The sequence below is a fragment of the Micropterus salmoides genome, unplaced genomic scaffold, assembly GCF_014851395.1.
Source record: "Micropterus salmoides isolate LMB-PRFRI ecotype aquatic unplaced genomic scaffold, ASM1485139v1 Ms_hic_scaffold_1289, whole genome shotgun sequence".
Classification (NCBI taxonomy): domain Eukaryota; kingdom Metazoa; phylum Chordata; class Actinopteri; order Centrarchiformes; family Centrarchidae; genus Micropterus; species Micropterus salmoides.
Genome location: NW_024040362.1, coordinates 12,075 through 28,726, shown reverse-complemented (window position 1 = coordinate 28,726; position 16,652 = coordinate 12,075). Strand labels below are relative to the sequence as shown.

The 16,652-nt window shown below is 45.7% G+C and overlaps 2 protein-coding genes across 3 annotated transcripts; both read right to left on the bottom strand.

Moving 5' to 3' along the window:
* Positions 1 to 237: 237 nt before the first annotated feature.
* Positions 238 to 12,343, bottom strand: LOC119900167 (sentrin-specific protease 7-like). The gene is given in 17 exon segments (XM_038714926.1): positions 238 to 481; positions 483 to 506; positions 929 to 1,079; positions 1,681 to 1,752; positions 1,848 to 1,891; positions 1,974 to 2,032; positions 3,623 to 3,699; positions 4,408 to 4,500; positions 4,918 to 5,040; positions 5,265 to 5,381; positions 5,483 to 5,547; positions 5,879 to 6,099; positions 7,057 to 7,260; positions 7,532 to 7,565; positions 8,590 to 8,718; positions 10,678 to 10,796; positions 12,035 to 12,343. Coding segments are annotated over 17 exon segments (1,752 nt in total). The 5' UTR covers positions 12,153 to 12,343; the 3' UTR covers positions 238 to 379.
* LOC119900168 lies at positions 12,235 to 16,592 on the bottom strand. 2 transcript variants are annotated; one of them, XM_038714927.1, is made up of 7 exons: positions 16,310 to 16,592; positions 14,747 to 14,861; positions 13,945 to 14,027; positions 13,692 to 13,856; positions 13,207 to 13,301; positions 12,827 to 12,980; positions 12,235 to 12,371 (listed from the first exon to the last, which is right to left on the bottom strand). In XM_038714927.1, the coding sequence occupies exons 2-7, from the start codon at positions 14,858 to 14,860 to the stop codon at positions 12,341 to 12,343; spliced, it is 642 nt and encodes a 213-aa protein (XP_038570855.1). In that variant the 5' UTR covers position 14,861; positions 16,310 to 16,592; the 3' UTR covers positions 12,235 to 12,340. The 2 variants fall into 2 exon arrangements, with proteins under 2 accessions (XP_038570855.1, XP_038570857.1); XM_038714929.1 differs by having other exon boundaries at positions 13,692 to 13,832; positions 16,310 to 16,591.
* Between the last annotated feature and the right edge of the window lie 60 nt (positions 16,593 to 16,652).

The following is a 16,652-nucleotide window of genomic DNA, read 5'->3' as shown; positions in this document are numbered from 1 at the left end:
CTGCAGCTGCTTTTATCGGCGTCCTCTTCCTTTCTTTACCCGGCCTGCTCAGTGAGAGGGAACTACATCCAGATGCTCCATCACACAAACCACTTTATTTACCTTAAACTCCACATTTCTGGGCCGGCGCCACCAACAAGCCGTTTTCAGGAACATGGACATGGAGTTTTCATACGTTTCTTTCCCGTCTGTTGGGTTTGCTCTGAGAATCGGAAGAACAAAAACTAAACCATTACATTTTTTTGTAAGAAATTTTATTATAACATTTTAAATTCTTTGACAGCCAAGTAAAATCATTAACAACGTAGAAAAAATATAAATTATTTATTGCACAGGTCAATTAACGGCTCAGTGTGCCGTGTTTTTTGGTCCCTGGGTTTCAGCTGTCGTTGCTCTGGTGCATCCTCATTATCAGACTGCGGATCTCCTCGCGCTTCTGTCGCACTCGCTGCCGCGGAAACCAGCTGTCCAACCGTAACGGGAGGGTCGAAGTGCACCACGGGGTTCTGAGGAGCCAATCAGAGAGCTTGAGTTAGTGTGAAGGCCGGCCCAATTTACTCATAAATCCAGGATTTAAACAGGGTCACAGTACCCATTAAAATGCGACATGTCCCGCTGCCCCCCCATTAGTCAACGCTGTCGGCAGGTTTCTCACTCTCAGACTTAAACTGTACCAACATTTATTCTCAATATCTCTAAGACTGGGTGGTTAAAGGGTTCTTGGGATCGGCTGAAACATTTGCTAAATTACAAGAGTTTTGAAAATATTCAAATAAAGACGAAATTGCTAATGAAAGCCCTAAATATAAGAGAACTTTTGCAGCCATGAAAGCTGGAAAGGTTCTCACAGTATTGTTGACTGTGATTGGGTAGAGCAGCGACGCCTCCCAGACTCAGCAGTATTGCAAAGTATCAGGTGTTGGCGTACCTGCAGGAAGCTCTCGGCGTACTGCAGCAGGTACAGGCCGCAGTCGCTGCTGTTGTCCTGCTGAGGAACTTTGCAGCTGAAGCTCCTCATGCTGTCTGACGTGAAGAGGCGTGGCGTCCCTCTCCGCACCTCCCACTCCACCTGCAGGTAGCTGAAAACAATAGGAGGCGTCAGAGGCAGAAGCAACTTCAGTTACAGCTTTATGCTAAGGAATAATGCATCACGAAGTAGAAAGTCGGGTTAGGTCCCCTCTGTTGGTGTTTTTACATTGCTGTCACCTGCTGCGCTGCTTTGAACCTGCTGGGGGCGACATTGCAACCTGTTGCTGACATTAACTCTCCTCATTACTCTGTGATTTAGTAACAGCAAAGTAAACGCTGGGGGTTAAATGCAAACATCACTTCTTAGCTGTTGCAGCCAGCAGAGACATTCTCACGTGAACGTTATGTGAACCAAATCACAGAGCAACGCGTAGAACTACGGGGTAACGAAGTCACTGATGATTAAGACTATGTGATGCGGTTGAAAGCCCTGGAAATAATTAGCAAGTGGACCTTGAGTTGGGACGATTTTGTCAATCTTTCCAAGGTGCCAACTTAAAATACTTTTGTTAACATGTCAACATGTAGCTAACTGTAAGTTAAGCATTACTTCCAAATGTATGAACTCCGAGCTTTCAGAACATTTAACTACAGACGTCATCCAGACAGTTTCTTCTGCTGGAAACAGTAAACGTTTGAACTGAAACTCACTCTCTGACGAGTCTGCAGACGACATTCTCGTGGTACGACAGCTTCAGCGAGTCCATGACGAGTATACACGGCCTGGAAAGGACGAAGAACACACCGTTAAAAAAAAAAAAAAACCTACACCTGACCTCAGATGTGTCCCTGGATCCGTTTCTTTGCTGACGACTCACCTCTTTAACACAGTGTCCCTCTGCCAGCCCTGCTGAGTGCACTCCTGTAAAACACAAACACCTGATGTTGATGTTCTACAGAAACAGGCAAACACCACCTGCTGAGCTGAGCTGCTGTATATTTACCGGCGGCTGCTGTGGTCTCAGACTGATGGATGGATTTCCTGCAGCTCGCTCTGATCCACCTGAGACAAAACAACAAAACATCATCATCAGCTGCAAATGTTGAACCTGACATCTCTGCCTTTTTCCTCTGAAGAAACCACAGCAACACGTGGCGACGATGATGAGCAGCTTCACTGAATCACAACTAACTGCTGCTGAGAAGATTCGAAGATAAAGAAACATCTTTTAGCATGTTCCATAAAATGGTAAATGCAACAGATTCAAGAGGCCATATTGTTAATAAATATTTTCACATAATCCCACATTGACACAAAATTAGTTGCCTCTCACGGGCTTCTTCCTCTCCACACATACTGTTGCCAAGGTTTATGGGTATTGTGGTTTTTAGAGTCCATCCAAACAAAAAAGGGAACTGAGAGCTCCTGTTCACATTTAAAACCATTTACTGTGTCACAGCGCCACCTACTGACACTGTTTTACAACTCAACCCATACACCGATCAGCCAAAACATTGCTGCTGGTCTCCCTTTTGCCACCAAAACAGATCTGCCCCGTTGATGCACAGACTCCATTGTGTTCGGGTCTGCTCGTCTGTTGGATCCGACCACACGGGCCAGCCTTCGCTCCCCACATGCATCAATGACTCTTGGCCGTCCATGAGCCTATCGCCGGTTCACAACTTTTCTTCTGATAGCTACTGACCCCTGCAGACCGGTGTAGAAATGTTCTGACCCAGTTGTCTAGCCATCACAGTTTGGCCCTTTGTCAAAGTCACTCAAATCTTAACGATTGCCCATTTTTCCTGCTTTTAACATCAACTATGAGGACACAATGTTCACCTGCTGCCTGACATATCCCACTGATAGGTGCCATGGTGAGGAGAAAATTAAAGATCCATATATTACAAAATATTATTGGATTTCTCGTGAGTTCTTTCCAACTACAAATGTTTCTGTTCTAACAAAATACATGATTTTCAGTAACTATAATAAAGCATCATAATATATTTTTAGTTTCTTGTCAAAACTGAATAATTTGATAACTAGAAAAATAAAATAAAAAACAATTCTGGTTGGGAGGCAAAAGGGACTCTTAATTTTTTAATGCTGGCAGATGCATAAGAGCCCCGCAGTGCCTCGCTGGAACCAGACTAATCGATTTCATAAGGAGGTGCTAACAGATCTATACAGACACCGTGGCTGGATGTCTTCAGAGAAAGCACCAATCTGAAGGAAAAATGGGTAAAATGGAAATAATTCTACACTCCCAACATAGATGTTGTAAAAGAAAATGACTTCAGTAATGACGATGTCGGAGCTTTAGATGGATTATCAACCAAATGTTTTTCTTTTTAAGCTTATTTATAGACAATGAAGTTAAAATATGACGTCTCGAACATCAAGTCCTGGAGCTTAGCGCCTTCAGAGGAGTCAGTATTTCTGTCTGGAACATTTAATCCTTTAATTTTTGGTGTGAACTGATGTGGAATTCCAACAAACTGCTGCTCCAATACCCCAAAGTGTCTCCCTGAAGGACGAGAAACAAACACGCCTGGTGACGATTAGAGCTGCTCTGGTAAACATTACTGAGGCTCACCAGAAACACATTGTGCTGCGGAGGAAAATCAGGTCAGAAAATAAACAGCTCACCTGTCGGGCGCTGAAACTCCTCGTGCTGAACCTCCTCCAGACCCGGGAAACAAACCACGACCAGGTACCAGTGAGCACTACGGACACAACGAACACAAACACCGACTCACTCATTCTGCTACACTTTGGGGGCAAAAAAGCAAAGAACAGTCAGCGAGGGATTATAAAAGTGTAGACGTCACGCTGCTTCCTCCTGTTCATAATCTAAATGAGTACTTTAAATCTCTTTCAGGTGAATTTAAATCTGAACAAACCACTGAAGCTGCAGTTTTTCTGTTAAGGACAATCTACAAAACAGAAACTGGACGGATCCGATCTGACGCCACTGGCTGGTTACCGGGCACGAGTTAAATAATAAAAGAATGTTCAATGCCAATACAAAACCCCAATTTCTATTTTACTAAGAGGACAAACAGAAAAGCTGCGGCAAATTCAGTCATTAAAGATTTTCTATTTTCTGTGGGTTCTGCTGATCTGGTCAGTTTCTAAAACAACAGGAAAAGTGCAGAGAGCAGTAGCTCTGCTAAAGCCATCGAGTCAGTCGGTCTGTTACCCAGTTGGCAGGTAGAGGCCGTGATGAGGTGCCTGCATTAAAGTAGAACTACAGAGTTTTTATTCAGCTGTCCCAACAGAGGTCAACAGTCCAAAGTGGCGTCTTTAAATCTGGGTCAGGAGTCTTTACTTTTGGTCGGTCAGAGAGGGTAAATACTCGCTGCTGACCTCCAATAACAACTTCAGAGCTGAATCACCTACAAACTAAAGTCAGTCAGTGTTAGTTTTCTTACTCTTGATTGACAGGCACAAACAGGAAGTCTTTGGTGAAAATGTCGACATGGCGGGTCCACGTCTTTACCCTCTGATGCCTCATGTGACGATCGCTGGAAACAAGCAGAGACTGAGTTTTACTAACATCATCTATTTTAATAAGTTTTCTTTGAGCCAAAGAGCGAATTTCAGTTGATCCCACTGCGTTAAACAAGGTTGTTTTTTCTGTATGAATTATGAGTCAATATCCGGAGGAACCAGCTGGTAAACATCATCTTATTCAGGACTAACGTTACCTGCAGTCTTTTTATTCAGGTTCATAAAAACCTGTTCAGGTAGTAGCGCTGCAACAAGTAATCAATGAATTGTTTTAGTATATTTTTAAGCAAAGCTTTGCTGGTTTTCTTCGTCTTTTATGGACTGAATCTCTTTGGCTTTTGACTGCTGGTCGACCAAAACAACGACCCGTCTCAACTGGCCGACATCTTAAAGATGAATCAGTGAGTTCAAATCGTTATCTTTCTTCTTACGGGACGGAGGGGGCGGCGTCCTCTCCGGCCGCTCTCCGTCTGCTCAGCTGTTTGTAGAAGAAGCTGCTGAAGACGTGACTCCGCTCGGCCGCCGAGCCCCCGACTCCCTCCAGGAGGAGATACCTGCAGGAGGAGGAGACCTGTCAGGACCCTGACCCCCTACTGGTGACTACAGGAACTACACCGACCTGCACTGCACAGATCTTCAGGACGGCACTCACGTGACTTAAAAATCTCTTTTAGATTTATCACATTCAAACTTTGCTAAAATTAAATCCACATGCTGAGAAAACCTCGAATCATGTGACAAACCACACTGCCGTGAAAATAATCTCCGACAGACTGACTTGAGGTAGAAGTCGATGATGACGTCGTTGAGGAACTCGCCGCTGGCCAGGCAGGCCAGGTCCTCCTTCGTCACCGTGATCCGACCTTTACAGGGCGCCGCCGGGTACTGGATCAACCTGAAGCCCACATACAGACCAGGAAACATTTTAGCACCAGACCTCCAGTAAACATTCTTATTATTCACGGGTCTAGGCGGGTCCTGGTTCTGCTGGGTTACCTGGTGGGAAGCTGCTGCAGAGCAGAGGATCTGAGGTTGGACTTTCTCACGGGACTGGATTTCTCCTGAAAGAGACGTGTGAGCTCAGAAAAGGAAATTGAACTTTGTGTGACCAACACAAACTGAACCTCCTCCAGGAGTCACCTCATCAGCTCCGAGCCGCCGCCGCCGCCGTCGCCACCAGCTAACGGCTAACAGGCTCATTAAAAGGACGAGAGGGGATGGGATATCACTGCGGGAGGGAGAGGAGCGAGAGGAGGAGGGAGACTAGGAAGGGCAGGGGGAGGACAACAGAAACACAAAACAAGCGAAGGAAGCAGAGGAGGCGAAGGGAGAAAGAGCCTGACGAGGGAAGGAGGGAAGGAAAGAGGGAAGAGGAGGAGGGAGGAGTCTTACCACCGAGTGTCCCAGCAGGCCGAGGAGGTGCTGGTCCAGAGGAGGAGGACAGCTGTGGAGGAGCAGCAGCCCGTCGGTCCACTCCAGAGGGGAGGTGGGCCCACTGGAGGAGGAGGAGGCCTTCTTGTACTCCTCCATGTCCAGGATGGAGGCCAGCAGGGCGGCCTGCAGCTCCTGCAGCTGCTCCTTCAGCACCAGCAGGAGGAAGGAGCACACCGGGCCTGGAGAACCAGGAGAACACAGAACTCTGAGGTGGAACTCGTCAAACAGTTTCCAGGACCATGGCGAGTCCTTCTCGATGCCACGCTCAGGACCTTTGGCAGAGATTCGTGTTTTCAACGTCGGGATGATTTCAGAGCCAAAGGACACGAAATCTACGATTGGCCGCTGGCGCAGGAGAAGCCACCCGATTGGCTGTTGGCTCCTGCAGAAGTGCGGGTTCACAGCTCCAGTCAAGCTTTCATTCAGAACATCCTGTTTTTTGGACTGCAGGGTTTGTGACAGGAGGAATCACTACGAGGGATAAAAAGACGCCTGAACTGTGTTCTGTGGGCGCAGTTTGCTTTCATGCGTATCTTTCTAAGGTCATTCTGCCAAACAACACAACCTTCTTCACTGCGGTTTGGGCTCTCTCAAAAACAGCGTGGATGGAAAGTGTGTGATGATGGAAAGTACGCGAGGACTTTCTGACTGACATCTTATCTGTTTACACATCAGTGAAGTGTAATATAACTCTCTCTGCTGGCAGCTGAAACATTCGCAGGGTATTAACATGCTGAGTGTTGAGAGGGAGCAACGAGCTGCTCCTGACAACAGTTAAAACAACAGATTGCGTGTCGGCGCCGAGTTAAAGCTGAGGTTTTAGTTTAGTTGAAACATTTCTCTACTTTCAGCACCTCTGCTGCTTAAGTACTGAGTTTAGAGCGAGGTATCGGTGTAGTGCTGACAGCAGTTGAAGAGTAAGAACTCCAAGCGTCAGTGGAAGTGAAGACCTGAAAGGAGAATTGTTCCTGCCTCAGTGAAATGACTTGAAATGAGTTCCAGGCCTGTAAGTGCTGGATGACGTGGAAATTAAAGCAAATATCACGACAAATGAAAGTGCTGATAGGAGCTGAAGTCAAAACTGAAAAGTGTCAGCGCTGAATGAAGCGACGCTCTTACTGGATCCGAAGCGTTACCTGAAGCGGCGGTGGAGGTCCGGATGGCCGACAGCTCCGTCTGCAGCAGGGTGGCCTGAGCGTCGGTCACCCACAGGAAGATCAGCGAGGGGGCGGGACCTTTCCAACCAGCCAACAAACCCCCGCCCTGAGCCACGCCCCCGTCCCAAACGCCATAGCCCCGAATCTGGGACGCCACCACAGAGACCTGCCCCTCCTCAACTCCTGACAGAGAGAAAGAGGCTTGTTTTTATAGTGTTACCTAAAGAAGAAACAAATAAATAAATCCACAGCGTACCTGAAACAAAGGAAAGTTCTTCAGATTTCATCACCACAGACTTTTACAAAGAATCTGATGATAAAATTGTAATTTAAAAAGGAGAAATGTCTCTTTAATCTTCTTTTAATCTAATGCCACTGCTCAATTATTTAGACCTTAAACTCCTTTATTTAGTCTGACAGCAGAGGGAGGACATGTTGCAGTGTGTGGTTTTACCTTTCAGAGGAATAATGAAGCCATGTTCAGTGATCTACACAGATAAACAAGAGAAATATTAAAACTTAGCAGGAAGGAAGACAAAACAAACTTCACTTACATAAAATCTTCTTTCTTTAATATTTGTCTGTTTCTTGTAAAACATGCGACACTTCTGAACACATCTGAAATGACGAGTACAGAAAGAGTGTTTCTTGTTTTTATGAAAGCATTTACTGAAAATGCTTCATTTAAAAAGGACAATCATGACTTAGTGTCACATGTCAGCACTCATTAAATGGTCGTGGCTTAAACGCAGCAGAAAGATCAGGAGATCTGAAACCTGAGTGAGTTAAAAATGATTAAAATAGTGATTTAAAATACTGGTCTTCTCTGTATGTGGTCCGTTGACATGCTGACCTACTAACCTGCTCCCCTCCTGCCCTCACAGTTTTTACGGCGCTCTAATTAAAGCCAGCGCGCCGCCGTCAGCCCTCACGCTTCGTCTTAATTGCTCGTTAAAACCTGAATCTTAGCGCTTTACAGCCTCGGTGGAAGTTTCTCTGCCCTGCGGCCGTGAAGCGAAACAAGCTGTTAGAGCAAACTTTGACTCGCTTCCCGCTTCATCACCTCCGCAAAGCCTTGGATAGGGCCTTTCTGGAGGCGTAGCCATGGCAACACTGTGTTGTTTTGGCTCATTACACTGAAACTCCGGTGTAAGAGAACACACACACAGAAAATGTGTTTAGCACTTCGGATCGGAACAGTTAAAACTACAGTACAAACAACACTTGAGCAGGAGGTGGGAAAAGAGAAACTAGGTCAAAGTCAGGCAGAAAAGCAGGACGCTCTGTGACCCTGCAGAACATTTAAAGATCTGCTTACGAACATCTGCCGGTTACGCTTCTGAACGATGGCTCAGGAGCTTAGAAGCAAATATCAGATTGATCTTTTCATTTCTCAGTCAAAAGCCGGACTCGTCCTCCAGCTGCAGCTTCACAAAAGTGACCATTTGAATTTCACAGCTTTAAACACGCGCCGTGTTCTGCGTACATCTGGTGAACTTCAGCCGTACTCACCATCATCTCCCCGCTCGCGTCAGCGTGCGTCAGGCCGGCATGAAGCGAGGCGAAGTTCAGCTGCAGGAAGGAAGGTGGCGCCGGCTTAAACCCGTCTACTTCACCTTTAGAAGAACAAGCCCGCTGACCCTGTCAGACAACACACAGGTCCGTATCAACACACGGGTCCGCATCAACACACAGGTCCACGCATCAACACACGGGGTCCACGCATCAACACACGGGGTCCACGCATCAACACACAGGTCCACGCATCAACACACAGGTCCACGCATCAACACACGGGGTCCACGCATCAACACACGGGGTCCACGCATCAACACACGGGGTCCACGCATCAACACACGGGGTCCACGCATCAACACACGGGGTCCACGCATCAACACACGGGGTCCACGCATCAACACACGGGTCCACGTATCAACACACGGGTCCACGTATCAACACACGGGGTCCACGTATCAACACACGGGGTCCACGTATCAACACACGGGGTCCACGTATCAACACACGGGGTCCACGTATCAACACACGGGGTCCACGCATCAACACACGGGGTCCACGTATCAACACACGGGGTCCACGTATCAACACACGGGGTCCACGCATCAACACACGGGGTCCACCCATCAACACACGGGGTCCACCCATCAACACACGGGGTCCACGCATCAACACACGGGGTCCACCCATCAACACACGGGGTCCACCCATCAACACACTGGGTCCACGCATCAACACACTGGGTCCACGCATCAACACACGGGGTCCACGCATCAACACACGGGGTCCACGCATCAACACACGGGGTCCACCCATCAACACACTGGGTCCACGCATCAACACATGGGGTCCACGCATCAACACACTGGGTCCACGCATCAACACACGGGGTCCACCCATCAACACACGGGGTCCACGCATCAACACACGGGGTCCACGCATCAACACACGGGGTCCACGCATCAACACACGGGGTCCACGCATCAACACACATAAATACCGTTCTAAACAAATGTGAGCGATACTTGATGAACGTGTTATTTACATCATGATCAAAGTTAACTGAGTAGTAAATTAAACTGAGGGGTCAGAATAGCATCAAGCATCAAACTAAATAATCAGTTTTACATAAACTGGGCCACTACAAACCTCTAAACTTGTAAAAACTTTAGGTTCTTGAAACTGGACTTGTTATCGGCTCGGTTTGTGCAGAACAGATGTGGCTCACATTCAGCTGACGTTTCACTGCGACAGTACAGAAACCTGTTTATTAAGACTCGCAGCTGGTTTGAGGATCAGCGTCAGTAAACACAACAACAAACACTCAACAGTCCATTCAGATCCAGTCTGGATCTGCTTAGAGTCCCACCGGGGGTCCGAGGCTTGTTTATTGGGCTGCAAGCCCACAAACCAACTACATGACTCACGCCAACCTCGAACATACGGCGGCGAGACCTGAGCCCCAAACTGGGTCAGACCTCAGTGTGGACTGGAAACGCACCACAGGGACCAGTTTCAGATAAGACTAGTTATCAGTTCACAGAAATTACTGATGAGTAATTATCAGATTTACAAACCTACTGTGTGAAGAAGCACATAGTTGATATCTTGTCTGCACAGAGCATCATTTTCTACCTACAAGATCAGAACTTCTGCCCCAAAATTATCTCAGTCACGCACAGGTTTATAAATATCTTGACATTTTGAACGATATCTTCTGCAAACACTTCAGAATTGTACTAAATGTCCCCCTTTGGGACTTCGGGGACTCCGTGGAGTTCAGGTTTTCCTCTAAATTAAATTCACAGCTTGGAACAGCAGGTGTCAGTGCAGTTTCTGGTCTGTGAGTTCACATGAGTCCACCAGATGAAGGGTTTGTGGTGCAGCTGCAGGTGGATTTAATTTGACATGACGTCAGGGCGGTTTTGACCCGAAGCTGAAAATGAACTCCGGGTCTCCAGACTCTCACGTCTGTAGTTTGTCCTTCTCTGCACTGATTACTAGGATCTGCAGCGGCTTCACACATGGACCCGGGTCGTATCCCTGTGTTGACCCCTTGTGTTGGCCCTCAGGTGTGTCTCCTACCTGCATCCGCTCTGGCTTTCCTAGATGGGATTCGTCCAGCAGGCTGCTGCTCTGTAACGTCCTCTTCCCTCCGTCTGCGTCGTCCTCACCCTCCTCTTCCTCTTCGCTCGACAGCACGACTGGACAAGGATCACAAAGAAACTCAATCAGTCTTTAAATAAATCATTTAGTCTGATTCAGCCACATATACACGTTATTCCTCTTTTTGAAGTAAAGATTTAAGGAAGAAAAAAAGATTGTGATAATACCGACACCCCGTGAACGCACCATCGCTCGGCGTGCAGGAGAAGCTACGGTGGCCGAAAGGAATATGACAATAAATCGTTGTACATTTTTCCATGACACTGTATCGATCTTCCAGCCCATCATATCGATACATAACATTAACTAAAAATATAGCGCTTCGACGGTTAGCTCCATGCTAACATATAATGGGAATCTCCATTAACGTGCTAACGGATATTAGCAAATACAATCCTAACATAAACTACACGCTTTGCTTCACGTGCTGAGTGACCTACTGTGCAAATACTTAAAGTACATGTTTCCTGAGCTCTGTGTGAAATAAAAAAAGAGCTGCTAACTTCACCGTCTTGATCTGCTGCTTCTGCGCTCCACACAGACCAGCTACAACAACCCCAAAGGGTCAAAACCCAAACCCAATATTCCCACTGGCCTAAAAATACATCAGTAGGCGGAGAAAAGGCGGCACAAGCCCGTGTCAGTTATTAATAATTAACAGTTATTAATGTAATGTGATGTACAGATTAGACGTAGCAGTTTGTATTTACAGTAAGGAAATTCAGTGAATTTGCATTTTGTGCCTTTTTTAAACAAATGTTTTGCTAATAATTTGTTCACAGTTGCTCTGTAGTTTTATTAACACACTGAGCAGAATCGTGTTCTTTTCTAACAGTTTGGATTTGCAGCAAATAAACAGAAAACTTTTTTTTTCGTATTAGTAGTTAGATATCGCGATGTATCATTTTATATTTCTAGCTATACATCGATTATCGCAGAATTGCAGTATCGTGATATTATCGTTACTGTGAGTATCGTGAGGTGCCCTGAGGTTCCCGCCCCTGGTGGTCGACGCGCTCCGTTGGCTCTGAGCTAAATTATACGTTTGTCCGTTAGTCTTCTCTAACAAACCGGTCGACCGCTGCTTGTTGTTGTCGTCTGTATTCAACTTAGTGACGAAACGCGCTCTGTAGAGCAGGTTGTCCTTTTCAGCTACCGTAGAAAGGTGGCGACGTCGCTGTGAGAGGAGCTGTATGCAGACAGAAATGGTTCACCGTGTCAGGTCTCTCTGTGGATCCAGATTTAACGCACCGGACCTTAGTCTCCCGTCACTCACTGGGTTCTGCTGCTTTGGGTTTCCTCAGTCGGAGCTGCAGGACGGCCGACCTGTTGGCCGTCTTCTTCTCTCTGAACGCCCTCCACTTCTCTCGCTCCTTCTCCCTCAGATCCTCCATCAGGTTGTTGCTGGCGACGAGCCACGACGTCCTGTTGAGGCCCCGCCTCGTGTCGGGCGTCGACCTCGGCGCACAGCAGGGTCTGCGGACGTCCTTGTGGAGAGGTTTGTTTCCGGCTCTGGGCGGAGACACAAAGTCGTCCTCTGACGTCTGGTCTGAACCGGAGACAGACGACTTCTGCTGCTGCTTTAAAGATTCAGGAGAGCTTCCTGAGTCGCTCTGAAAGAATCACATTAAAGGCACATTTTAACTTTTCAAACAGTATTTTATTCTCTGCTGCATTTCCCTTGATCGCACGTGATTTACTTCCACTTTTCTTTCAACATCTGAATTTCTAAAATGTTGTTTTGGAGTTACTTCCTGTTAACACTGTCCTCAGAATATCGTCTCATAAAGCTGCGACTTTATTCTCAAACATGCTGATGAAGTTACAACTTTATATCTGAGGTTTTTATGACTTCTTATAAATATTACAACTTTATTCTTAAAGTATTATGACTTTATTTCTTAAAACTACAACTTGTGCTCATAATATTAACGGGTTTAAAAGTCTTTCAGTCTGAGATTTTCTCAAATTAATTCAAGTGAAGAGATTTTGGTTCAACGTTTGATTCCTGCTGGTGTTTCAGAGGAGGAGGAAGCCGCCAATCACCGGTCTGCTCTTCCAGCTGTACCTTCTCGTCAGCGGCGTCCTCGTCGGTGTCCACTCTCCTCCACGTCCCCTTTTCTGCGTCGGTGAACTCAAACTCCCAGCATGCTCCTCACCTCGCAGTTCTGCCAGATAGTCCAGCGACTCCACAGAGATGTTTTTAGAGGACAGGGGCGGACCTGGAAGGTGAAAGGGAATGAGCTTTCATACATAGAGACATAACGTCCCTTCTGATTCAGTCAGTCACGTGTTGCCATTAGCTCTCACGCCCAAACGTCCACCAATCTGATCTGAAGCCTGTGAAGTGACTGAGGGTTAAACTGCTCTGTGCTCGTTCTTAATTTAACTAACATTAGCTGACCTCTCTCCTCCAGAGCGCCGTGGGGCAGCAGTCACTCATTTTACCTCTGAGGTCACTTTTCTTCTTCTGTGGTGGAGTCAGGGGCTCTGAGGCCTCGTCAGGCGGCAGCAGGCGGTCTGACGCTCTCTTAGGACGCCATCTGGTGGATAAAACACACAACGGCAGTTTGGTGAAAACAACTGGGGGTCAAAACTTGTGCTTTAGTTTTAATGTTGAGAGACTTTTAACGGATTCTTTTCACCAGCTGGGAGTGAAAACTTTTACTTTACAGTCCTTTTCCTTCTCGTCTCCGTGCCATTTTGGGGCGGATTCATAAAGTTTTGGGAGTTACATCTGACAACTCTTTAAAAAGCGTCGGACGAGAGAGACGCTGAGATTTAATGCAGGTTTCTGACATGAACATGAATTTCAAGGAGCAGCAAACAGAAACTGGAGGAGCAGCTGATCTTTTTCCAGGAGAAATGATGGAAAGGAAATGATTTGTGTTTCCTTGTGTTTCCGAACCAGCGTCCGGCCATTGTGAACTCACCCGTTTGAGACGCAGCCCGACGACGACTGGGCTCTCTGTCCGGGCTGTGATTGGCGGCCGCAGCTTCCCGGTGCTCTGCGATTGGCTGTTGGCGCTCCTCTGTTCGGGCTGTTGAGTCCCAGCAGCGATTTGACGTAGTCCCTGAAAACAGGTGTACACGGCACGCTGAGGAAATAAAACCACCAGGTTACATTTTCACTGCGTTTCATCTGCTGTAACGAACTCTGCAGCCTGCAGGGGCCGCTCCACAAACCTCTGTCTGCTCGTTGAGGAGCCCAGCGCGTTCCCAGCATGCATCCTGTCAGCCCCGCCTCTACTGGACTGATGCCCATAACCCTGTTCAGACGAAAGCAGACGGACCAGACTGAAGGTCAAACACTGACGAGACTAACCGATCAGACCTGATCCAAGTAAATATTTCTCCTCTATTTAAAAGCCACCTTAAATCCTGCCACTTAGATCTGATCACTAATGACAGAAAAGTCAATTAAAGAAATGGCAGATCAGATCGGCTGGTTCTTGCTACATCATACCACCTTAAAAGAGCCATCAGACCAGCAAAAGGGTTAGGTATACCATGTTTAAAAACCTGAATTAAACTGCCATTAAATACAGATATACCACCTTAAATCAATTAGTATACACAGTAACCAACAGATAGATCACAAACAATACTACCTTAACAGAGTGAGGTGATCATATATACCATCTTTATCCCACCTTAAAAGCACCATTAAAGCTAATTTGTTGTCTTTAAAGGAGCTCAGTTTGAATATACCACCTTAAAGTTTCCAGCACATCATACGTAACACAATCACAGAACCAGTCCATTAATTGTGCCACCTTAAAAAACTGGCTGGTCAGATTTACCACCCTAATACACAACAGGTAACATACCACCTTCAATAAATTAATTATAACACCTTCAGCGTGTCTGGCTGATGAGTAATTCCATCTTAAAAAGGACCCGACAGTTGAGATATACTACCTTAAGATCGGTTGACAGCTTAAACAATAGACCACTTTAGCAAACGTTAACAGATGAATAATACCACCTTAAATTCTGGGGCGGGGCTCTGGAGGCGGGACAGCGGCGACTGCGAGTGCAGGTGGGAGGAGTCAGAACCCGCTGGCTGTTTCTTCTTGGGGATTTTGAACGGAGACGCCATGCTGCCGACACAGAACACACAAAATAAACAAACCAGATATATGCAGATTATATGCAGTTGTTAGATATAATAATAATAATAATAATAATAATAATAATCCTTATTTGTAGAGCACTTTTCAAAAACAATTTACAAAGTGCTTTAACAAGTGTAAAGAATAATACAAAAAAACCAAGATAAATACAAAATACAAGATAGATCTCATGAAATAAAATTATAAACTGCCTGTTTGAGCCAAATAAAAGCAGCTTCATATTCAACATTATCTAAATATTAAAATAATCTTCAACAGCCAATTTAAAGGCAACTAAACAAATTAAATTTGCAGAAGCAAATGTCGACAAAGTCTTAAAACTGCGTCGGATAAATAGACTAAAAAGAACAATTTGTTATAGAACAAGAAGTGAGGTCAATATTTGACCCCAAAACCAATTACCACCCTCAACCAGTAGACCAAACAATTACTGAGATTTACTGAGTGCTACAGCCGAACTCCATAACAAAACTTAAGGATTTAAGAAAAGAAACATAACAAATCTGTTTTTTGTGCTTGGTTCCCTCAGAAAATTGATCTGAAAGTAGTATTTGATTATTTGAATAATACTGTTGTCTTCACGCGCACACCAAGATGAAAAAATGTCCTCAAAATAAGGCTGACACGTCATTTTTAATCAGCCATTTTGTGAACAGTTTTGACCAGTAAACAGTTTAAATGCTTTGCTCAAAGGCTTGTCCAGCTCAGGAATTTAACCCGAGACCATTCAATCATTATATATTCATTCAAGGTTTTACACCAGCCAGACTTTTACCCCGAAATGTATAAAACTACTGCTGCTGCTGGCAGATGTCATGAAAAAGTACACACACCAAACTACATTCAAAAACATGAGGTTTTTAAACGCAGTGTCACTCCACCTAATAAAACCTCTGTACTTCCAGAACTAATAGTATTTTTGGATATTTAGGGTCAGACTGAAATACACACAAAAAAGCACTTTATGTTAAATTGTTTTAAAAGTATAAGTCCTTATATTATAAGAAAATTATGCTGAAATATGTTACGTTAGCTAAGCTTCGGGGGGGTTAGCTAGCTGAGCGTGCGGACCAACTATAAAAGATGATATTTCTGCTGTGTAAGTCACATTTCTTGGATTGTTTGTGCGCCGAATTTACCAGCAAACCCTACGGACTAATTTAAAATATGTACTTCTATTGTACCGGGCATGTAAGTTTTAATTTAAGTACTCAAACATTAAATAGCGTTAATTCTTAGCAGCAGCACCTGCCGAAGGTGCGTTGTTTACATTTTTAGCTCAGATGCCTTTAACCTCAGACAAAGCACAGAGTTACACAGCCTTTCTGTTCGGTACTGGTGTAAATGAGTTCGTTGTGGTGTTATTAACAGGAAGCTAAAGCAGCTCTCGGCTTTAACGTTTGACAGTTACGAACCTAACAGCAGCTGCTGCAGCTACGCTGCTAACTCGCAAGCTAGCCGGCTAGCCAGTGAGCTAAGGCAGCCGCTCTCCGACTTCTTCTTCTTCTTCTTGTTGTTAAATGTTCGGAAACTCTCCTGCCGGCTCATGTGGTCGCGAGGATGTGCCGCCCTGTTAGTGAAAAGTAAAAACACATTTCTAAAAACACGCTTCTGTCCGAGCAGGGAAGGATTTTCTCCAAAGACTCAGCAGGACAACAGCCACATGACGACATCCCCTGCGTTGGCTTTACGCGATGACGTCATCAGCAGTGTCGTGGCAGAGACGGTCCAAGGTGAGCAGGTGGACCAACTGAGTCC

What these genes read in the sequence shown, in the direction of transcription:
- LOC119900168 (XM_038714927.1), bottom strand. Translation starts at nt 14,860, where the DNA reads ATGGCGTCTCCGTTCAAAATCCCCAAGAAGAAACAGCCAGCGGGTTCT. An exon ending in TCCTCAACGAGCAGACAGAG is followed by an intron (nt 13,857 to 13,944) that starts GTTTGTGGAGCG and finishes TTATTTCCTCAG; the next exon opens with CGTGCCGTGTACACCTGTTT. An exon ending in GAAGAAAAGTGACCTCAGAG is followed by an intron (nt 12,981 to 13,206) that starts GTAAAATGAGTG and finishes TTCACCTTCCAG; the next exon opens with GTCCGCCCCTGTCCTCTAAA.